We start from the raw sequence: 23,542 nt of genomic DNA, 5'->3' as shown, positions 1-23,542 counted from the left end.
CCTGTGAATTCCATATGCGTCCCAGACATGTACTCTGTGAGCTCCAATGTGGACCTCAGACCTCTCTCCTAAAGGCTCATGGGAATCCCTATATCTTCCCTGAGGCTCACGTGGACTCCCAGAATCTCTCCTGTAGGAGGTTTGACAACCTCCTCAGGTTTCCATTCATCATCTTATTGGGTCCTCCCCACAGCTCTGTAAGTCAGTTAAAGCTTGCATTAAGCAGGGACAGAGAGCAGTGACCATGTGAGTGAACCAGGCACAGGACTAACAGCAGAACCCAGGGTCCTGCCCTGTAGCACATGACTTTTTCCTCCTTATTGGCCTGGTGGCTAGATTATGGTTCCTGCTCAACCCTGCATAGCCCCTGAGTCTCCCTCCCTTCTCTTCCCTCTCCCTCACTATTTCTTGTGTGCTTTTCTTCACGCCTACCCCCTTTCCATCCCAGCTGTGGGAGTGAGGCCCCACTCCCAGCAGGCTAGAGCCAGACAATGGGCCCTTATTCTGGGCAAAGAATCCCCGCAGTGTCTCCCACCCACTGAGGCCCCCTTCCAGGCCTAGGATAGTGTTAGTGGAGGGCACTGTGGAGGGCAGGAGCCATTTTCTGACAGGACAGAGGGTGGCTCTGGCGGTAGAGATCCCACAGGAGGTTTACAATGTAAACACCATTTACAATAAAAGCTTATCTTTCACTCCCAGCCCCACCCTGTCTCTCCAAGTGGGTCTCTCAACTGTCACTAGTTCTGGGTTGTTAAATATTAACCCTGGTCTCTATTCTCTTTAGGTGTTCATCTCTGCCTATCACAGTCTCTTTGATTCTTTATTCTGTGTCTCTCTTTCTAAAGTTCTGTCTTTCTATTCCCTTGTGTAGCTTGCCTGTCCCTATTTCTTTCTCATTTCTTTCTCACTTCGTGTTCTCTCTTTCTCCTATCTTTCCATGTCTCTGTCTCTCCGTGTTTCTATGTCTTTATGCTCGTGACTCTCCTCGTCTATGTCCATCTTTCCATGGATCTATGTGTTCATTCTCCTTATGTCTTGTCTCTGTCTCTTCATGTCTCATCTAAGATTTTCCATCCTCTGTCTTCTCTCTGTCACTTTGGGCCTGCGGATCTGAAGGACCGTCATCAGTTATCCTGCTCGCAAAGCTCTTTCTCTCTCCTCTTTTCTGGTACGTCCCAGCAGCCCCTGGGGTCAGCATGGGAGGTTATTCTTCCCAATTTACAGACTTGTAAGCTGAGGCTCTGGCTGCTGGTACCAGGCTCCCATCTTTGGTTCTTTTTCTCTACGTTCTAGTTCTCCATGTATTCTTGTTCTCTTTGTACCCACCAACCACCTGATCGGCCGTGCCTGGGAACTTAGCACCTCGGACAGTTCCTGTAAGGTGCGGGGGTGGCCAGGCCTTCCTTCTCGCGAGCGCGGGAGGAGCGGCCCTAGAGGTGCCGCGGGAGTCTCGCGAGAGCGGCTGCTGCTTCGGGCGAGGGTGGCGCGGGCGCGTGAGGAGCCGGCAGGAGGAGCGCGCGCGCGCTCCCCGCCCCCAGCCCCGGAGCGGCTCGCGGCAGGCTCCGCGCCGCATCGCTGGGTGAAGCGCAGAGCAGGGCGACGGCCTTTCGGCAGCCGAACGGCAGCGGCGGGTGAGTCCTGGGCCTGAAGGCCGGGGGAAGGGATTTCCAGGGAAGCTGGGCGCAGGGCGAGATGCGGTCACCCACTATCCAGCTTTGTACCTCCTACGCTTCACCTTTGCATGCAGGGGCAGGCAGGCCGAGCTGCTAGAGAGGTGGGGAGTCGAGGTGACCTTCCCTGATTGGGGCAGGAGAAGAGCGCCCCAGGTGCTTCCAGGTCCCTCTAACCCCCACCATCCCCATTCCCAGCTCCCGCAGAGGGAACCTGGGTCTTGGGTGACGTCAGACCCCTGGATTCTGGAGCCTGGGCCTTGGGCCCTCCTTTCCCCCAGCCCCACCTGGTGTTCCCTGGAAACCGGCCTCTTCCCCCTGTCGGGGGGGTGGGGGAGATGTTGCACATGGCCGAGGATGGGGGCGACTGGAGACGGGGTGACAGTGGCCTCCTTTGGGTCCTTTCTCACAAGAGGTCCCTGCAGATGGACCCAGGCTGTGTCCCCTGCCCCTCTCCCGACCTTTAGTCGGCGGGTCCGAACCGCCTAAGGGTTATGGGGGATGGGTACACTGGCTTGATTGAGCCTGGGCTCCACCAGGGTTTTGGGGTAGTGAGTTGGGGACGCAGGACATAGCTCATTCCAATATTGGCAGGAGTTGGCTATGAGGGTGGGGGTGAGGCGTTTGGGAACCCATCCCAGCCCCTACCTCAGGGAGCTCCTGCTCTGGGGGTTGGGGAAACCAAGTAGAGATTTCTACTGAGAATTCATCACAATCTCTGGCGGTTCAAACCGGTAATGCCCCAGCTCCGGGATGGGGAAATCAGCTAGGGCCTGGCAGACTTTCCCAGGGACATAAGGAGAAAGGGAGGCGAGAGCCAGTGAATAGACTTCTGGGGGGAGGGGAGATTTGGATGGGGGAGAGTGAAGAAAGAGCATTCCCTGGGAGTGGTATGGGCAAAGCGGTAGGAACTAAGCACAGCTGTTGGGGAGGCCCCCCTGGGACCCCAGCCATGTGAAGGTGCCCACGGGGTGGCGGAAGTCTGGAGAATTTTGCAGCCTGTGCCCTACCTGTTCTACCTGCACAGGGGCAGGGCTCTGAAAGAGAAATGGTTCTTGTAGGAGCATGACTGACAGATTTTGTTTGGGGCTATACAAATCTTGTTAGTTTAAATTTAACCTGGGCTCACTTGGTGAGCCTGAAGGCAAAGTCCCTAGAGCTGAGAAAGGATGTCTCTGGTAATATGGTCACAGAAAGAGTTTTCGGTGTAGCAAACCTGTGGAGAGTTAGTGGGATCCTGGGAGGAGAGCTCTGGATAGGGGCCTTGGGCTCTGTAGCTGTTTCTTTCACTTTTTCCCTGGCTAATTGGCTGCCTCTGAACAAGTTGGTTCCCCTCTTGGGTAGCTCTTTGCCAGTACTTTTCTCTGGGGAAGAAGTAACAGGACTAAGTACTGTCCTCCCTTGAGGAAGGGACTTGTTCTAGTTTAGAGTGTCCCTCCCAGTTCTTCTAACTTTTCCTTTCCTGCTCCCTCCCCCCACCTCTTCCCCCTCCCCACAGCATTTCCTCTACTGACTCCACTTTGTTCCCTGCTGACAGCCTGGAATCTCTGAAAGTTTCCAGGAGGAAGTGTGGTAGAGCAGGGTTGACAGAGGTTGTGGGCTTAGCCTGACTGGGGGGAGGGCAGCAGGCACTCCACTCTCACCCCTTGGGAGGGTACTCAAATCTTAAGCAAGAACAGGGATTGACTGTGCTCTGTGCCCTGCCCTGTGCTGCATCCGTGTGCTGTGCTGTGCTGCATCCCTCCTGGAATACTCATCCATGAGGGAGTGAGGAAGAGATTGGATGAGAATGAGTGAGCACTTGCTGCCCAATAACAGATTCAGAATTTAAGCAGTGGGATGTGCAGCAGGGATGTCTGGAAAGTCTTCCCAGAAGAGGTGGGATGTGAAAAAATAGTAGGACTTAGAGGGGGTGACAGGGTATGGGGCACTGGAGGCCAAAGAGGTGGCTGGACATGATCTTCTGCATGAAACTAGGTTGTGTCAGAGGCAGGTCAGCCTATGGTGGAGAGGCAGAGGTGGTGGTTTGGGAAGTTTGTAGCTGATTGACACGAGGCCTTGAATGTCAGGCTCGGGATCAGCACGGGTACTGAAGAGTAATCACACGACAGTGATAGCAATGCCAGATGAGTGCTGTTTTCTGAGGATGATTCATAGTTCTGGGACTTCAGGGCTGGGGATGTGGGGGCTGGGGTGGGATAAGGGGACCAGAGGTAGAGCAAGAGGGGGGATCTTCCATCTTAGCAGATAGGCTCTGGACAGGCGGGAAGAAAATGACCATTACTAAGCCAAGGATGAGAGACTCATGCTAGAGAGGAGGGAAGGCTGGTAAGCAGGAAGCCCTCGAACTAGCCCCAGGTCTCTAGCCTGATCTGAGGCCAGGCTTGACTCCCTTCTCTCTGCCATGGACCTCACTCTCTCCACTTGAAGATTTTCTGTCCTCCCAGCTTCATAGTAAGAAATGGAATAAATGACAGTCTGGGTTCTTTGGAACAAAATTCAGGTAGTGTTTGCTATCTTATTAATAACTAAGGAGGTGCTTCCTTAGACCTACATTTTTAGGAGGTATGTAGCACCCCTCTAGCTCTCTATCCAATATTATGAAAACCTCAGTTGAACAACAGATTGTTCCTTCTCCCATTTTGCAGTCTAAGAATTTTGGTTTGCAGAGACCAGTGACTGCAGGCTTTCTCTCTCTCTCTCTCTCTCTCTCTCTCTCTCTCTCTCTCTCTCACACACACACACACACACACACACACACACACATACAGGCTAGCCCTGAAATAAGGGCAGAGTAGCTTAGAGCCCTCCATTACTGTGACCCTAACCTTCCACAGCCCTCCCAATCCTAAATTCTCTGGATTAACAAAGGAAACAGTCTTGCTCTGTCCTCTGGCTTCTCCTGCACTGAGTCATCCAGAGTCTGCTACACTGACTTCTCTGTAACCATGGGCACACCTTTGGGTGACAGCCTGGGAGCAGGATGGGAGTCAGGCTGGAGCAGGGTTAGAGTCTCCTCCTTTGAGTCTCCCACAATCTGAGTTATTACCTGCCCCCTGTGCACACACACCTCTCTTCTTTGTTTTCGTGGAGGACTTTAGTGCTGGACCACCATCATTCACTCCATTGCCTCCTTCTACTACCCTTTCTACCAGCCACATTTGAGTCTGGTCATCATTGGCATGTGACTACCTCTGAAATCTTAAGCTTCAGTCTTCTTGAAGCACAGTTTAACTTCTATTTTATCTGCTTTGTGACCTCGAGGAGACCTCTAGTTTTCTGACATCTCCATTTTCTCTGTCCCACACCTTCCATGTCCTTCCAAGACCCCATGGCCCACTGGCCCACGCTCTCAACAGCCATACAACTTTGCTAGTATGTCCCACTCTAACAGCAGACCCCTCAAATCTGGATTCTACACTCAGAATGTGGAAGTTTCTGGGGGCTGTCACATACCAGAGCAGTCTGGTTCTACTTCAGAGCATGGTCTACAGCCTCAGCTGTCCCTCCGTTACTTGTAGAAACCCTTCCCCTCTTCCCATCAGCTCCCCATTCCACTTCATGGGAGGAGTTTTCCAAACTGGACTACTCTCCTAAAACTCTACTCACAGAGAGGGTGGTTGGTTAGGTATGTGGGAGGTGAAGCCGCAACCATGTTTCCCCATTTCTTGAATTGGATTTCTCAAATCCTAGGGGAAGGAGGGCTCCTAGTCTAATGCTCCTACTCTGCGCTATGGATGCTGGCCCTTTCTGTCTTCTGAGGTCCCACTGGCCATCAGCTGTTTTCCCTTCACTTGTATCTTCAGCCTCTCCACTGTTTTCCATAATGCCTTCCTCCTGCTTCTAAATATATATGCTCAAGTATTCTATCTGGATAAACCTTTCTAACTGTGTCCTCCTCCAGCTGCTGCTGTTGTAAACCTGTTGCTTTGTCCTCTACAAAAGTGATATGAGACCATTGTGGAAATTTTAGAAAATAAAGATAAAAAGAAAGAAACTTTAATTTCACTACCCAGAGATGACGGCTGTTCGTTCTTTGCTTTATGGTGTTTCAGTGTTTTCACTGATAATCTGTGTGTGTGTGTGTGTGTGTGTGTGTGTGTGTGTGTGTGTATTTAAAATTTCAGCCAAGGGTGCCTGGGTGGCTCAGTTGATTAAGTGTCTGACTTCGGCTCAGGTCATGATCTCACAGTTCGTGAGTTCAAGCCCTGCGTCGGGCTCTCTGCTGACCACTAAGAGCCTGGAGCCTGCTTCGGATTCTGTGTCTCCCTCTCTCTCTGCCCCTCCCAGCACTCACTCACTCTCTCTCTCTCTCTCAAAAATAAATAAAAAACATAATTTTTTTTTTTTAATTTCAGCTAAAAGTTTGGAAAAACTAGTCTGCTAGACTTGTTCCTTTCTCTTCCTCCTGTTTTCATTTCTTGGCAGCTGGCCACTACCCCACCCACCACTTCCTGAAACTGTGGCCTCTGAATTGCCAAATCAGCCCATGTCACACCTGCTTCATGGCCGTGATAGCGTCAACCCAGTTGATCAGTCATTAAAAATATTGAGATAACCTGTATTCATTGATACGAAACATTTTCAAGAGATATTGTTGAGTGGAAAAAAACAGGTTATAAAACAGCATGTATAAAATGATCTCGTTTTGGTCATGTATGCTAATATATACATTAAAAACAAAACCCCTGGGGCACCTGGGTGGCGCAGTCGGTTAAGCGTCCGACTTCAGCCAGGTCATGATCTCGCGGTCCGTGAGTTCGAGCCCCGCGTCGGGCTCTGGGCTGATGGCTCAGAGCCTGGAGCCTGTTTCCGATTCTGTGTCTCCCTCTCTCTCTGCCCCTCCCCCGTTCATGCTCTGTCTCTCTCTGTCCCAAAAATAAATAAACGTTGAAAAAAAAAATATATATATATATAAAAAACAAAAAAACAAAAAACAAAACCCTAAAGGTCAAACTGTTAAAGGGGTGGCCTCTGAGAAGGTGGGTTTAGAAGAACTTTTATTCTCAACTTTATGCACTTTGTTTTTTTAAGATTAAAAACATTTCTTTTAGAGAGAGAGAGAGAGAAAGAAAGAGAGAGAGTGAGAGAGCACGAGCAGGGGAGAGGGGTAGAGGGAAAGAGAGAGAATCTTGAGCAGGCTCCATGCTCAGTGCGGAGCCCAGCATGGGGCTCAATCCCACATCATGACCTGAGCCAGAGTCAAGAGCCAGATGCTCAACTGATTGAGCTGCCCTGGCGCCGTGTGCACTTTGTTTTTTATAACTTGCAAATATTTTTATACATAGCTAAAAAGCAACATATTTTCATTTTATAAAAAAAAAAAACAAAACGGTGAGGCTATACAAATATATTTTTACTTTTTATTTAAATTACAATTAGTTAACAATGAGACTTTCTCTCTCTCTCTGTCTCTAGTTCTCTGACACTAAGATTTTGTTTTTAAGTAATCACTGCACCCAACATGGGGCTGGAACTGACAACCGCGAGATCAAGAGTTGCATGCTTGGCTGACTGAGCCAGCCAGGTGACCCCCCGCCCCTATTTTCTTTCTTTCTTTCTTTCTTTCTTTCTTTCTTTCTTTCTTTCTTTCTTTCTTTCTTTCTTTCTTTCTTTCTTTCTTTCTTTCTTTCTTTCTTTCAGTGAGTTTTATGCCCAATGTGGGGCTTGAACTCACAACCCTGAGATCAGGAGTCACATGCTGTACTGACTGAGCCAGCCAGGTGCCCTATCCGGCTATATACATATATATATTTTACTATATATTTTTTAAGTTAATTTATTTTTGAGAGAGAGAGAGAGAGCTCCAGTGAGTGAGAGGCAGAGAGACAGGGAGAGAGAGAGAATTCCATGTAGGCTCCACACTTCCACGTAGAGCCTGAAGTGGGACCTGAGCTCACCTGAAGCGGGGCTCAAACTCATGAGCCATGAGATTGCAACCTGAGCCGAATTCGGACACTCAACTGACTGAACCTATTTATTTATTTTTGAGAGAGTCCCTATATATTTATTTTTGAGAGAGAGAGAGAGAGACAGAGAACATGAGTGGGGGAGGGCAGAGAGAGAGGGGGACAGAGGATCTGAAGTGGACTCAGTACTGAGAGCCCCCATTGTGGGATTCAAATTCACGAATCATGACCTGAGATCATGACCTGAGCCAAAGTTGGACACTTAACCGACTGAACCACCAAGGTGCCCCAAGGCTATATATTTTATTTTATTTTATTTTTCAACGTTTATTTATTTTTTTTTGGGACAGAGAGACAGAGCATGAACGGGGGAGGGGCAGAGAGAGAGGGAGACACAGAATCAGAAACAGGCTCCAGGCTCTGAGCCATCAGCCCAGAGCCTGATGCGGGGCTCGAACTCACGGACCGCGAGATCATGACCTGGCTGAAGTCGGACGCTTAACCGACTGCACCACCCAGGCGCCCCAAGGCTATATATTTTAAAAGAAGAGGAATGTAATATTTCAGTGGCTCACAAGGCTCCTGAGGATAAAGCCCAAATTCTGCCGGTGGCCTTCAAGGCCAGGATGACCTGGCCCCTCCTACCTTTCAGCACTATTTTTGCCTTTCCTTCTCTCCCTTCACTTTGAGCTTCATTCTTGCTCTACCCTTTCAATCCCTTGAATATGCATGCTGTTGCTCTCCTGACCTTCACCTGCTTTCCTATCCTCTCCTGACCGACTCCTATTCATCCTTCAGGATTCAGCTCTGATATTGCTTCTTCTTTGAAGCCCTCTGTGGCTCCTCCAGGACAGACCAGGGAGGTGCTCCTCTGTTCCCACAGCTTTTTGTACTTGTTCTTCCAGGGCATCTCTCAGGCTGTGTTGTAATTGTCCATTGACTTAGCTGGGTTCTCCACCCTTCCCTCTTCCTTCTCAACCCCATCCTGTCTCCTATACAATAAACAAAATTGAGGCAGATACAAGGAGGGGACTCTTACTGTCCTCTCCAGGGTCTCAAGCCTGTATGTGCTTGCATCATGTTCTCCTTCCCATCTGCTAGCTTTGGGGCTTGTCCCACCTCCTTGACCCCGTGCTTCTCCCCTTTTTAGGGGCTTGTTTTTCCGGTTAACCTCTGTGTCTGTTGTAAATGCAACCTTTCCCTTGATCTTTCACATCCCTAGCTTATTTCCATCTTGAACAATCACCAGCTGCAGCCCTCTCTGGATCCCATATCTCACCTATCTCTATTCTCTTCCCAGGCAGGCTTCTTCGAAGAGCTGTCTGTGTCTACTCTCAGTTTGCTAGTTTGTTCAGCTAGCTGTAATTTGGCTTCTACTGCCCACCCCACACATCTCCATGGCCGTCAAAACAATTCTTGCAGGGTCGCAGATGACTTGATGTTTTTGAGTGTTATATGCACCTCAGTGTTCAGCTCTTTTCATGCCAGACTTCGCAGTGGCATCTGTCATATTTGTCCACTGTCTACTCTTGGCTTTGGAGACCCCATGCTCTCCTGGTTTTCCTCCTGCCTCAGTGGCTGCTCCTTCTCATTCTTTGCCAGCTCATCCTCTTCTGCCTTTTTTTGTTTTTTTCTATTTATACATATATATATTTTTTTTTTTTAAAGAATAGGTAATCATTTTTTTTTTTAGTTTTTTTTTCAACGTTTTTTATTTATTTTTGGGACAGAGAGAGACAGAGCATGAACGGGGGAGGGGCAGAGAGAGAGGGAGACACAGAATCGGAAGCAGGCTCCAGGCTCTGAGCCATCAGCCCAGAGCCCGACGCGGGGCTCGAACTCACGGACCGCGAGATCGTGACCTGGCTGAAGTCGGACGCTTAACCGACTGCGCCACCCAGGCGCCCCTATATTTTTGAACAGATAATACATTTACGTGATTTTTAATTCAGAAAGATGTCCCGGGGTCACTTGGGTGGCTCAGTGGGTTAAGCGTCTGACTCTTGATTTTGGCTCAGATCATGATCACACAGTTTGTGAGTTCGAGCCCCGTGTCGGGCTCTGTGCTGACAGCCTGGAGCCTGCTTTGGGATTCTTTCTCCCTGCCCTCCCCTGCTTGCACTCGCACACTCTCTCTCTCTCTCTCTCAAAATAAATAAATAAAACTTAAAAAAACCTATTTCCATAATACTAAGATGTAATGATACCGAAACATGTATAAAAAACTTGCTTTTCCTGGGCTCTTACTTTCCCACATTGCATATTCTCTCTCCAAACTCTTAACAGTGAGAACCCGGGTTCCAACGACATCAACCCCGGACATCATATGTCCTCTCTTAGGGTACACGTGACAAGGTTTCAGCATTGCTACACTATACCAACAGTAACAGTAAAGTTGCTTATACTTCAGGTTTCTTTCCAGTTATTTTTGTCCTTGAGATGTATCCTTTTAAGAGAACACAGAGTGCTCTGATAAAGTTACTTGGCCAGTTCTTTTTTCTGTGTGGTTGTTATCAACTTCCTGTACAGTTAGCTTCATTTGATTTTATTTCACTTTTAGAATTGCTTTTCTTTCTGGTGTACATTTTTGAATATGTAAGATATTATATGTACAAAGTATGTATAAATTTTTGCCCAGGGAAGTCTCACTACTTATCCTAGCTCTTCTATCACATTTTTTGGTGGCCATTTTTTTTTTTTTTTTTTTTTTTTTTTAGTGTCTGGTTTACTTTTCCTGTGCTTCTTTTGCAAAAATAAGCAAATTTGTATGTATATTCTTTCCCCTTCCCCCCCTTTTTGCACAAAAGATAGCATAGTATTTACACCTGTTTGTATTTTGCTTTTTTCATTTAACAGTATATCCTCGAAGTCATTCCACAGCAGTTAATAGAGATCATCTCCATTCTTTTTACATCTATGTAGTACTCCATTGAATGATATACCATAGTTTATTCAAACAGTTGCATTTAGGTTACTTCCAACATTTTGCTATTGCAAAATAGTGTCACATTGAATGACATATGTATTTATTGTTTCTTATTTGTGGGTAAATAACCAGAGTAGGATTATTGGGTAAAAAGGAAAAAACATTTTTATTCTCCTCTCCCCTGCTTTTTTTTTTTCTACTATGAAAGGTAGCATATTGTTTTGACTATGTCTATATCTTTTGTTGTCTAGACTGTTTTATGTCTGTCATTTTTTTCAATGACTAGTAATCATGAAGATCTTCATGTTTTGTTTTGTTTTTTTAAATAGGTGTGGAGCCCAGTGCGGAGCTTAAACTCACTAGCTTGACATCAAGACCTGAGCTGAGATCAAGAGTTGGATGCTTAACTGACTGAGCCACCCAGACACCCCTATATCACTATTTTTTTTTTTAATAGCTGCAGAGAGGGGTTGCCTGGGTGGCTCAGTCTGCTGAGCATCTGACTTCAGCTCACATCGTGACCTCAGTTTGTGAGTTCGAGCCCTGCATCGGGCTCTCTGCAGTCAGTGCAGAGCCCGCTTCAGATCCTCTCTCTCCCTCTCTTTCTGTCCTTCCCCCACTCATGCTCTCTCTCTCTCAAAAATAAATAAACATTAGGGGCAGGTGGGTGGCTCAGTCAGTTAGGTGTCTGACTTCGGCTCAGGTCATGATCTCATGGCTCATGAGTTCAAGCCCTGCATTGGGCTCTGTGCTAACAGCTCAGAGCCTGGAGCCTGAGCTCCCCGCACCCCCCCCCCCCTCCTCCCCAGCTCGTACTCTATCTCTCTCTCTCTCCCAAAAATAAATGAACATTAAAAAAAAAAAAAAAAAAAATAGCTGCAGAGGACTGCAGAACAGTCCATTGTATGACTGTACCATTTATTTAATCAGTCCCCTATTGATGTGTAGATTGTTTCCAATCTTTTGGTGTTACAAACAATGCTACAATGAATGCATCTGTATAAGCGTGTCATTTCTTGTGGCCCTCTTTCATGCCTATCTTTTTCCCTTTTATAGTAGGTGTTGTTGGGTTTCTATATAGGTATTTGATTTAATATCACAAAGGGGACATTAAAGATTATAACTGCCCGGGGCGCCTGGGTGGCTCAGTCAATTGAGCTTCTGAACTTACAGACTCCTCACTTACTCCTGAACTTACAGTTCCTCAGTTTGAGCCCTGCATCAGCCTCTGTTGACAGCCTGGAGCCTGCTTCAGATTCTGTGTCTCCCTCTCTCTCTGCCCCTACCCCACTCGCACTCTGTCTCTCTCTTAAAAAAAAAAAAAAAAAGCATTAAATAAAAGATTATGGGGCGCCTGGGTGCACAGTTGGTTAAGCATCTGACTTCAGCTCAGGTCATGATCTCACCACTGGTGAGTTGGAGCCCCGCATCGGGCTTTGTGCTGACAGCTCAGAGCCTGGAGCCTGCTTAGGATTCTGTGTCTCCCTCTCTCTCTGCCTCCACTCCCCCCCCCCCGCCCATGCTCTTTCTCTGTCTCTCAAAAATAATAAATAAAAACATTTAAGAAAAAAAAAAAGATTATAACTGTCCAAACCTTTAGTTGGATCCAGAGGAATTTGACTGGAACTCTACGAGGGTTTTGTTTTTTGTTTTTGTTCTTGTTTTTTATGCAAACTTTTAATTTCCTAACACACAGGAAAGTGCACAAATTGTAATCTCATGCTTGATGAATTTGCGCAAAGTCAACACTATGTAACCGGCTCCCAGACCCAGTAGCAGACCATTACCAATACTTCAGCTTATGCTCCCTGCTCCCTCAATGGTAACACTATCTTGGCTTTATTTATTTATTTATTTTTTGTTTCCCTGCCTCTTGACTTTTAACACCATAGATTCGTTTTGCCTATATATATATATATATATATATATATATATATATATATATAATTGTTTATTTATATATTTTGAGAGAGAGAGAGTGCATGAGAGCAGGAGAATGAGAGCAGGGGAAGGGCAGAGAGAGAGGGCGGGGGGAGAGAGAATCCCCAGCAGGCCCCGTGCTGCCAGCACAGAGCCCTACATGGGGCTTGATCCCATGAACCATGAGATCATGACCTGAGCTGAAATTAAGAGTCCAACATTCAACCAACTGAGACACCCAGCCTCCCCTTGTTTTGCCTATTTTTAAGCTTTATAGAACTCTCTACCCAACTTTTAAGTGTTGCATCACCTTGGTGCTTGGTCATAGACCATTTTCTGATTTTGAATATTCCCAATGCCCACAAGGCAGCCCTGGACTTAGCATGTCTGCGAGGCAGCAGCTTCTTGTATTTCTTGGGACCCTGTGCCTGTTCTTTTGGTTTCTGCCCATGATGGAGATCTCAGTTAATAGCCCCACCATCATGCAATCAGTGGTTTAAGCTGGCAGGAAGTCTTCTTGATGGTGTCACTCCCCCCACTCCCCAGAGCCACCTCTGAGCCCCTTCAAACTTGCCTCCTAAGGGCCTCAAGAATCATTCCCTGCTTCCTTCACCTCCCCTCCAGTCTCACTCCTGCTGCTTCCCATTTGTACTCTTTGCTTTGGCCAAGGTCGCCCTCTTTCCCATAAAAGTGTGAGACTTCTTCCTGCATCAGAGTCTGTGCTTGCCTTCTGCTGTGCCTGGAAGGCTGCCTTGCTCTGGGCAACTCCTCTGTATTCTTCAGGTCTTTGCTCACTGCTTACATTGAATTTCCCTGACTTCCCACACTGGGTTAGATCACCTTGCTCTATATTGTGCATATTTTCATGGTGGCCACCCTTCCCTTTTAGCATAGGTACTCCACAGGTTATTGACTGTTTCATGCAGAGGGCAGGAACCACATCGTGCTGTCTCCCGGTGCCTAACATATTACAAATCCCCAGTAAGTGAACAACTGACGGAAGGCAAAGGCAGGAGAGTGGGGAGGCCAGCCTGTGACTGATGCCAGGTCTGCCATGTTCAGGGTCAAGGAATAGAATTTTCTCTTTCAGAGGTCTCTAGTTTCCTCAGGCCTTCTCTGTCATTTGCCTTCCCTCATGGGGTCCCCTCCCAGGTTTGTTTCTGAAGATAGACTTTATGCCTTCAAACAAAGGGCAGGAGTGCTTGGAAGGAGGGCTGGTGGCTCAGTGTGGGAGCTGCCTCCATTGGGTTCATCCCACTGTGGGGGTTACAGCCCAGTTCTTCCCTAAGGAGCTTCTAGCCCTACCAGGGCTGAGAGAGGGACTGGGTTGGGCCAGGCCTGATCTTCATCCTTCTCTGGCTTTTCTTTCCTTCCAGGTCAAGACAAAGAGGCGTGGGCAGGCCTCTGGGCCAGCTGGTGCCACCCGTGCCATCATGGCAGGTAAGGACAGGGTCATGTGAATAGGATATGCAGGTGAGCACAGAGTGGGTGGCCCCCTTCCTAGTTTCCTTATCCCTTTTAGTTTTTGGAGGTCAAGTTGTTTCTGTCCTCCCCAGGCTTTCCCTGGTCTCCCCCTGAGGCTATCTATTTGAGACCCTCAACATGACATTGTCGAGCTCTCTGTCAGATCTCTGACCCTGGGGACCAGAGATTGCGCACCCTGATGCCTTGGTCCTGCTGGCCATCTGAGTGATAAGCAGCAAGGGTGGCTCAGTCCCTGTCCCCTCTGTCAGTATTGCTCTTTAATACTCTGAGACCCTTTCCTTCTGATTTCTGAGTTGTTTGGTTTCCAAAGGCTCAAACACAGTGCCAGAGCTGGAGGGACCTTTAGAGACTATCTAGCTCAAGCCCTCCCCGACTGGATAAACGGAGGTCCTGGGAGGGGTGGTAACTTGCTCCTGGACATGAATATTGGAGTGGACACGGGAACTCCTGTCTCCAGGCTTACCCATCCTGCTTCATCTGCCTGGAACTGGCTCCCCCACCATGGAGGCAGCTGTGCCCCTGATGGACAGTATTTATTGTTTCTCTTCTGAGAGACAGCAACACTGCCTCAGGGCCTTTGGTTATTTTGGGAACCTTGTAGCAGACTTGAGGAAGCAGGGATGGCTGTGTGGGGATAGCAAAGTAGCCTGTGACCACAGGGGCCGGGGTACAGCTGAAACCAGGGCAAGAGTGATCACACTGGGTCATCGGGGAGGGGGACGTTCATGGTGATGCTATGTGATGTGCTTCACCCACAGAGAAAGTGAACAACTTCCCACCATTGCCCAAATTCATCCCCTTGAAGCCATGTTTCTACCAAGACTTTGAGGCAGACATTCCTCCCCAGCATCTCAGCATGACCAAGCGCCTCTACTACCTCTGGATGTGTGAGTGCTGTAGGATGGGGGTGGGCCACGGGGGCGGGGTGGGGGAGGGAGGACGGCTGGTGCGTGCCAGACATCAAGGTGGGGTGCCTGCAGGCTTGGCTGTCCACCCTTGCAGCATCTGCATGGGCCACCTCCCAGCAGGTTCTGCTCATGGGTTGACTACCCATCTGGGCCCTAGTTTCCCTCATCCTCCCTGCCCCCCATCTAGGCCTCTCCTCCCTTCTCTCCCTACACTTCCCATTCACAGAGCATCTAGGTGAGGGGCTCTGTCTGTAGCATCATTTCTCTTTTTGCTCTCCCTTCCCCTTCCCCCTGGAGTGGGTCTCCAGGTGGCTTGCCAGGACCTCCAGATTCTGGATTTGGAGAGGAATCCTTGTCTCAAAGCCACATTTGTCTTGCTTTCTTTGGAAAACTGCTCAGAGAAAAGAACACTGACTAGAAGTTGGGAGATACAAGATCAAATGGGGCTGGTTGCCCTATTTCCTAAGCCACAGGTTCCTCACTTATAGGAAGAGGGTGTTGGCTCAGTGATCACTGTGGTTCCAAGGAGTTCTGTGTTGTGCGGTCTGTACTTCTCTAAGAATCTAGAGTTCTGATGTTCTACAATGTCGAGATCCAGAGTTTAAAGACTCCAGTTGCTGGTGGGCTGTGGCAGGTTGGTGGAAAAGTGTCATCTTAGGGGGATGGGACTTTGCTCTGCCCAGGCTGGTCAAAGGTACCTCTTAGGCAGGTACACGCAGGGCAGGCTGGTTTTCCTGTGCTGGGTACTGGCCTCAAGGTACCTTAGACCTGCCGTGTGACCACAGCAGGGTGTGTCAGGTGTGATGTTGCCTTGAGTCAGGCCTGCACTTAGCTGCTGACTTGGGGAGGTGATTGCTTGTGCCAGGAAGGTGGTAAAGAATGCTGTCTTTGCAGCAGGTCCTTCATGGAGTGATAGAGTGTGGGGACAGAGAGACTCAATTTCAAGCCCTGGCTCAGCCTTCGGGCAGAGAAGGAATCTTTCCCTGTGTAACATGAGAGGAGGAAGAGATGGGGCAGGTGTGAGAAGGTCTGTAGATGTTGGGAAGAGAATGAGGAGGTTGCCTCTGATGGCTTCTGTTTCTTCCCATCAAATGTGATGTAGAAGTGAGGATGGGAGTTTTGAGGAAAGTGGGATTAGAATGATAGCATTTGTGGGCAGAGGGTGAGGACATTATCTGAAGACACATGACCCTGAAGACTTCTGGGCCATGCTCAGGGTCTCTTTGGGGTTGGCCGCTGTGAATTCTTAGTCCTACCAGGCTTCTCCGTAGGCTCCTTCTTTTCTAGCAACATTCAGCTCAGATGCAGGTGGGCATTGTGTTCATCAAGGGTGACTGTGATCAGAAGACCAGGCAGGGGAGGGAATTAGAAAAAGTGTGATGAATTATGGAATCCAAGCTTGACAGAGAGAGAAGTGGAGATAGAAAAAAGCTGATGGTTGGAGAGAGAGTAGCCAAGTCAATGGATGTCTGTTCCAAAGAGGTAGTGGAATAATTGCAGCAGAGGCACTAGATCCGGGGAGCTGGGGAGAGATGGGATCTGGGAAGAGAGATATAAACCAATATAAAAACAAGTTAATATCTGTTCTATGTAAAGAGCAAATAAAATCAGTAAGAACACCAAAGTTGAGGGGAGTTGGGGGGCAATACACAGAGATGGAGGAAATACAACTGAAGTGGACAGGAAGAAATGCTCCAGGGTGTTAGGAGGGGCCCTGAGATGGGTTTTCGTGCCCAGGTGACAGCATTGTCAGAGCAGACTTGGGGAGCACCCCACCTGACCCTGAGCTCTGGGAACTCTGCCCCTGAGAAAATCCAGGGGCTGGATTTAAGGGCTATAAATATCTTCCTAAGTCCTCACCAGGCACCTGCCAGATGCTATGCTCCCAAGGAAATGTATATAACCCTTGAGATGCTTAAGGGTTCTATTCAGAAACCAAGACCAGATGTCTCGTGTTTGAGGCCACGAGTGAGCCCGCCTGCTTTTGTTTATTCAGCAGATCTTTGTGGAGCCTTGAAGGGACTCAACTTAACGTTTGAGGAAGGGAGCACCCTGAGGTCAGAAGCCCTGTGTGTGAGGTTTCTGCTGGCTGTGACTCAGTGATGCTGTGATTCTGAGTTCATCTAGAGTATATGGACACAGAGGAGAGGGAGCCTGGATCCTGCTCTTGCAGAGCTTCTAGTGTGGTTGATGGGCTGGGATTTGTACTTGGGAAACCATGCATGAGAGCAGCCCAGGTCTGAAAGAGGTCAGAGGGATGGGACATGAATAAAGTTGGAGTAGTGAAGGAAGGCTTCTTGGAGGAAGTGGCATAATAGTTATCTAAGAAATGAATTAGATAGAGATTGAGATCCCAGCCACTGCTGCATGCCCTATTTTTTTTTTTAAATTTTTAATGTTTATTTATTTGAGAGAGAGAGAGAGAGAGCGCGCGAGCGTGAGCAGGGGAGGGGCAGAGAGAGAGGGAGACAGAATCCAACGCAGGCTCCAGGCTCTGAGCTGTCAGCACAGAGCCCAATGCGGGGCTCGAACCCACAAACTGTGAGATCATGACCTGAGCTGAAATCGGAGGCTTAACTGACTGAGCCACCCAGGCGCCCCAATGCATGCCCCATTTTAAGAGCAGGGTAGATGGTACAATGGCTTGAAGAGATGTTTCCACGAGGCCTTTTACTTTCCACTTTTTGGACCCCTTGCAAAAGAAGATGTAAGGGTTTCCTGTGCCTTGGGCTTGGTGATTGCTGTGAATATGGGAGGGCCAGCAGCTGAAGCCATTCTTATAAGAAGAGCATTTCTACCACCTGGAGGCTTTGGGGGCCCTTTAATAGGGCTTGTTGGGCTGAGGCTCTGGGTTCCTGCTCTGGAGACTCTTTGTTCTCTGGATTTCTCAGATCTCTAGGAGTGGGTGTGGGGAGGGGAATGGAATTGGTCTAAGCTTCCAGTTTTCTTTCTTACAGTCTGTACTCCCTCTGTGTGTGTATGCATGTGTGTCTCGTGTATCTGTGTGTATTCACTGATGTGCGTTGTGGATGTGAATCTCTGTAAATGTGGTTTTCATGCATGTTTGTGTGTATCTACCTCTCTGTGTATATGCTGTTTCCATGTGTTTGATTGTGGGTCTGTTATGTGTGTGTGTGTCCATGTCTGGGTGCTCACATATCTCTGCATGGGCCTGGGTGTCTGTGTGCGTGTCTGGTGTTTGTCTCTGTGCGTGCATGTACTCCTGGGTCTGCAGTGAACAGCGTCACGCTGGCCGTGAACCTGGTGGGCTGTCTCGCGTGGCTGATCGGAGGCGGGGGAGCCACCAACTTTGGCCTGGCCTTTCTCTGGCTCATCCTCTTCACACCCTGCTCCTACGTCTGCTGGTTTCGGCCCATTTACAAGGCCTTCAAGTAAGTTGTTGGTGCTGACCCCAGCTCCTAGCTCTGTCTCTTTGCCCATCTACCTTGTCTCTTCCCTACATATTTTCTCACTTTTTTTTTTTTTTTTGACCACCCCCTAGACTCACTTTCACTTCTGCACCCTCAGCTCAGACTGCCAGGTAGGACTTGGGCTGAGAGCTCAGTGCTGGGAGTCAAGAGTCTTAGTTCCTTCCTTTCCCACCCCTCACTTACTTTCTCACTTCCTTGGGTGGGCACCACATAGATATCAGGCCTATTTTAGTTTTGCCTTCCCCAGGCAGCTGTATGTTAAGTTTTGCCAATGGGACCACCTGTCTTGGTGAAGTTGCCCGTCTTTGTGCCTGTGGGGCTAGCTGATTTGGCACCAGGTGGACTATCTGCCATTTGCTAATGGAACCAGTCATCCAGGTACTACTGACACTATGTGCTAATGATGTCATCCAACTCATTGGATGCTAAATGTGCTAAAGGGAACACCCATTCATGTACAAGTGGGGCTAACTCTCTTGGTGCCAATGGGTGTCTACCTTGTGTAAAACAGACTTTCTGTCTTGGTGCTAATGGGACTATTCATCTATGTACCAACAAGGCTATCTGTCTTGGTGCCAGTGGAGTATCAATCTCAGTGCTAATGGGGCCTCAGATGTCTTTGCCAATCAGATCATCCAACTGTATACCAATTAGGCTACTATTTGGTGCTAGTAGGGTTCCATTCTTGTACCAACGAGACTTTCTGTCTCTGAGCTTAGAGGAATGTCCATCCATGTGCCAGTGGAGCTAGATATCTTGGTGCCAGTAAGGCTGTCCATCCCCTTGACGATGGGGTTACTTATTCCTACCATAATCGACCCATCTATTTCTATGCCAATAGGGCCAACCATCCATGTACTGTGAGGGTCCATTTATGAGGAGATCTCTCCCTATGTAATGTTGCACGCACAAGATTAACACACGGAAACTTACACACGGAAACTTGCAAAGATCCTCGTAAACACTGTCCCATTTTTGCCTCTCAATTAAGGCCTTTGGGTCTCTTCTGTCCGTTGCATACTCATTTAAACTTGGAAGGGCTTGGGGGTCCTGAAGGCAGGGAAGCCCTGGCCCTCTTCCCAGGTGATGGGAGTCATCTCCTTTGGTGCAGGACTGACAGCTCCTTCAGCTTCATGGCATTCTTCTTTACCTTCATGGCCCAGCTGGTCATCAGCATCATCCAGGCTGTGGGCATCCCAGGCTGGGGAGTCTGGTAAGAGACCGGGGTGTCTGGGATTGACCCAGGGCTGGTATGGGTGGCACTTCGGGTGTGTCCATTGTTTACCTCTCTGTGTTAGCTGCCTAGCCTGTGAGAGGATTCAGGGTAGTATAGTTGTCATAGTGACATACCCATAGCATCAGAGGGGAAGGAGAACCTCGCAGTGGCTTTTGGGGGTGCTAAGGTGTGTCAGGCATCATGGGAGAACCCAAGGGAAAGAAGCCTTATGCCTGAGGAGCTTGTGTCCTGAGCCATGGGGAAGGATTCTTCTGAACCACTGACACAGGCCCTTTGGATGGTCTCTTTGCATCCAATGATATGGCCCCTCCTTGTGACATTGAGATGGCTCCTGGCTGTGGTGGGGTGGCTCCTGGCTACCCGTCACCATGCCGGCAGCCCCACAGCTGGCCTCTTCTTACAGCGGCTGGATCGCCACCATCTCCTTCTTCGGAACAAACGTTGGCTCAGCAGTGGTGATGCTCATTCCCACCATCATGTTCACGGTTGTGGCTGTGTTTTCCTTCATCGCTCTCAGCATGGTATGTGGTCACCTCAAGGTTGAGAGGGTGGCTTTGGGAAGGGGCTGCGATCTGTAACGACCCTCCTCCAAGTTACAGGAGGACCCAGAGGTCTTCCAAGGGACTCACTCTAGAACGGCTTGGTGGACTTTGCTCCTAGTACACAGGGCAGGTGTGGGAGGGAGGATTGGTTTTTACAGGGACTTGTCTCTGGTTTCTAGGTCTTTCCTGGAAGGTCTGCCCCTTCCCTTTGATTAACCCTTCCTTGTGCTCCTCCTCCTACAGGTTCATAAATTCTACCGGGGCAGTGGGGGGAGTTTCAGCAAAGCTCAGGAGGAGTGGACCACGGGGGCATGGAAGAACCCACACGTGCAGCAGGCGGCCCAGAATGCAGCCATGGGGGCGGCCCAGGGTGCCATGAATCAGCCGCAGACTCAGTATTCCGCCACCCCCAACTACACATACTCCAATGAGATGTGAGCCAGCCACGCCTACCAGGAGGGCAGGGCTGGGGGTCAGTGGGATGGGGACTCAAGCCACATCGTCAGTTGTGGTAACCAAGCAGGGTTCCCCCCCTCCCTTTTCTCCTCCCCCACTTTGTACAAAGAATCAGAGTTATATATATATATACATATATATATATGTATATGTCTCCCCCCTTTCCCCACCCCTCTGGATTTTGCTCTCAGAACTCTGAGAGCTGTGGGCTGCACGTGGAGCTGTCCCGTGCAGTGGTAGCTATGTCCATGTCCCCTTGTGAAATAGTACACAGTGGAGGTCTCTGTTGTTGTGGTGCTAGATGTATGTTTAGAACTCAACCAGCCCCCACCCTCCACCAGGGATCTGCCCTTGGCCCAGGGATCCCTTATGGGCCAGGGAGGCATAGCAGAAAGCCTGGCCCCTCCCCAGGGTCATGAGCGGAAACTGTCTCCACTTTTGGTCTTACTGGGAAGCAACAGTATTTAGCGCTCATGGGGGTGGTAGGTAGGAGGGTAGGGACAGGCCAGGGATCTTCCTTTGCTCCTTCTGATCTGGTCTCCCCTACCTCCCACTTCTCTCCTCTTTTCCTGGTGTCAGATTCCCTGTGGCTTCTTTTCTTGCCCAGGGTCTCTGTCTTTCCCATGTGGCTTTTCTTTGTCTTCCCCAAGGCTGAGTGTTCCAGTTGTGTCTGCTCCTGAGACTGAGCCCATTCCCAGATCAAGGAAGTAGACAGGAGCTGAGCTTTAGTGGTGATGTGGGAGGGCACGCAGCTGGAGATGCAGAGCCCACCTGGGAACCTGACTCCCAGGGAGTGGAAGTGCAGGGTCATCTCCTTGATTCTCAGAGTGTGGCCTACAGGGGAAGTCTCCTCTCTTCTCTGTCCTGCTTCTCCTCCTTCTCTTTCCAGAGTCCCCTTGAGCCCCTCTGCCTATGTCACTCTCCTCGTCCCATGCTAGGTGGCATCTGCTACCCATGAAGGCAGATTCCACTGTCTTCTGAAGAGCTGGGTGGTGTCCAGGTGATTTGGGGGTATAAAGGTGCAGCTGGAGCAGAGGGTATGCAAATAATAATTGGTCTTTGAGGGAGATCTGGCTGGCCCAAGCCCATTGGGCAGGTGCCAGGTGTCTCTGAAAGACCATTGGATTTCTGGGAGCTATAGCTGTTGTTTGGGTCTGGTAGAGGGGCAGGCTCAGAGGGCTGAGCCTGGACGGAAGATTGGAGGAGAAGGCAGGCAGGGCCCAGTGAGAGGAGAGGGTGTGTCTTCTCACCCCAGCTTGCTTTTGGTCACAGAGCACTTCTGGGCTCTTAAAGTCAGGGCCCAGGAAGAAGCACATGCTCAGTCCTATCCACAAGCACAATGAATGGCTGGAATGGGATTTCAGGGTAGACCGGGTGGGAGGGAAAGCCCTCTGGCTTTTTTTTTTTTTTTTTTTTCAAATCAAGATTATTTGCTCCTTTCTGCCTACTAGACTTGGTTTTTGGCCCTTCCTCACCCTGTCAGAACTCCTTTTCCCTTGCAGGGTGGTGATTTAAGTCTTGTGGGGCTGTTCTGTTCTAAGCATCGTGAAAATGTTGCTGGTGGAGGCCCTGGCTCTTTCTGAGGCCTGGAGGGGAGTGGATTCTCAGCAAAGGAGCAGCCACCTGTTTTCCATCCTCCCTTCTGCCTGGGCTGTTTAGCCTGAAAACCCAAACCCAGCTTGGTCACTCTGGGCTGGAACCCAGCACTTGGGCTTCCAGGTACCATCTGAGCTTTGAGCTCCAGGTACTTCATTTTCTGTAAGGGGAGCCAAGGGCTCTGGAAAGTTCTCTTCGTAATGGTCCTTTAGGCTTGGGCCAGAGTATGATTGGCTCTCTGCTCTACCATTTTCTCTCTGGAAGGCAGAGCCTTCTAGTCACAAGCCTCTAGTACCTAAAAAGAGACCCTAGGTCTAGGTTTTCTTCATTTTTCCTCTCCCCTACCCTAGACCTCTGGCTCCCTTTCTCTTGGTCTCTGGTAGCTCCAGGAGGGCTGTGGTGGTTCCCATTCCTGTTGGATGCCACCTGTGGTCGATTTGTTGTCCTACCTGCCCCTCTTCTTTCCTGGCTCAGACCTATATGGCTATGCCCTGGCTCTGCTCTTGGGAAGGCCTGCTACCTGGTTGTTGGCCCAGCTTGTCCAGGCCCTGGGATGCTGCGTCTCCAGGCAACTATGCACTTTCCTAGGGTGGGAACCGGTATGAGAAGTGGGGGCTGGGCACGAACTTATCTCTGCTGGATGGTCTGTCTTGGGGGAGTGCTGGAGGAAGGCCCAGGTCAGTTCTGGGAATCCTCAGGTCTGGCCAGCCAGTGACCTGCTTTTGCATTTTGCTGGTGCCCGTTGCTCCTCCTTGTTTCTGGGGGACACAGACCATTGTCCAACTGGCAGTTGACCTGCCTGAGCTAATGTCTGTCTGTGGTAACTGAGTGAACCATAATAAAGGGGAACATTTGGCCCTGTGTGTCCTGCTGCGTCATGTGTCTTCATGTGGGCCTGTGTGGAGCTTCACTGTGGGCTGTGGGACATGGAGGTAGGGTGGGTCAAGTGGGTCTGTGGCCTGTCATTCCCAGGGCCCAAAAGTCACACATCTGTTTGTGGTTCTTTCTCTGAGGCAGCCTTGAGTAGGCCTTGAAATTACCACAGAGGCCTCCTGCCTGTTAGAAGGAGGAGTTCTGAGTTGCCTGAGGAGGAAGTAGAAGCCTGGATTAACGGGTGAGGGGTGGTTTGGTCCAGATGGTTGCTGCAAGACAAGGGCAAGGATAGAACACAGGGGGTCACCTCAAGTCTCACTGATGGGAGACTGGCAGCTGATTGAGCAGCCTCAACAAACAGGGCTTATGGGGGTCTGGGTGCCAGAGAATGAAGAAGGCAGTGAAGTGTACCCAATATGCTTTCTCATGTTGCTTCCCCTTTGCCAAGGCTGTGCCCTCCATTTGGGTTGCTGTGCTGGCACTTTAAGCTTCTGGTCATCCTTCAAGATTCACCTAGAGTACCTCCTCAGAGGGCTTCCCTGCCTCTGGTTGTTTAGCCCCTATGCTTCCCCATGGAGGATCTTATTCT

The 23,542-nt window shown here is 49.4% G+C and overlaps 1 protein-coding gene across 1 annotated transcript; it reads left to right on the top strand.

Annotated features, from left to right (window-relative positions):
* Positions 1-1,475: 1,475 nt before the first annotated feature.
* Positions 1,476-22,943, top strand: SCAMP5 (secretory carrier membrane protein 5). The gene is made up of 7 exons (XM_019832034.3): positions 1,476-1,631; positions 13,802-13,865; positions 14,669-14,797; positions 18,054-18,210; positions 19,361-19,462; positions 19,890-20,007; positions 20,272-22,943. The coding sequence occupies exons 2-7, from the start codon at positions 13,859-13,861 to the stop codon at positions 20,464-20,466; spliced, it is 708 nt and encodes a 235-aa protein (XP_019687593.1). The 5' UTR covers positions 1,476-1,631; positions 13,802-13,858; the 3' UTR covers positions 20,467-22,943.
* Positions 22,944-23,542: the final 599 nt, after the last annotated feature.

Source organism: Felis catus, chromosome B3 (genome assembly GCF_018350175.1).
Source record: "Felis catus isolate Fca126 chromosome B3, F.catus_Fca126_mat1.0, whole genome shotgun sequence".
NCBI lineage: Eukaryota > Metazoa > Chordata > Mammalia > Carnivora > Felidae > Felis > Felis catus.
This window is presented reverse-complemented; position numbering and strand designations above follow the sequence as displayed.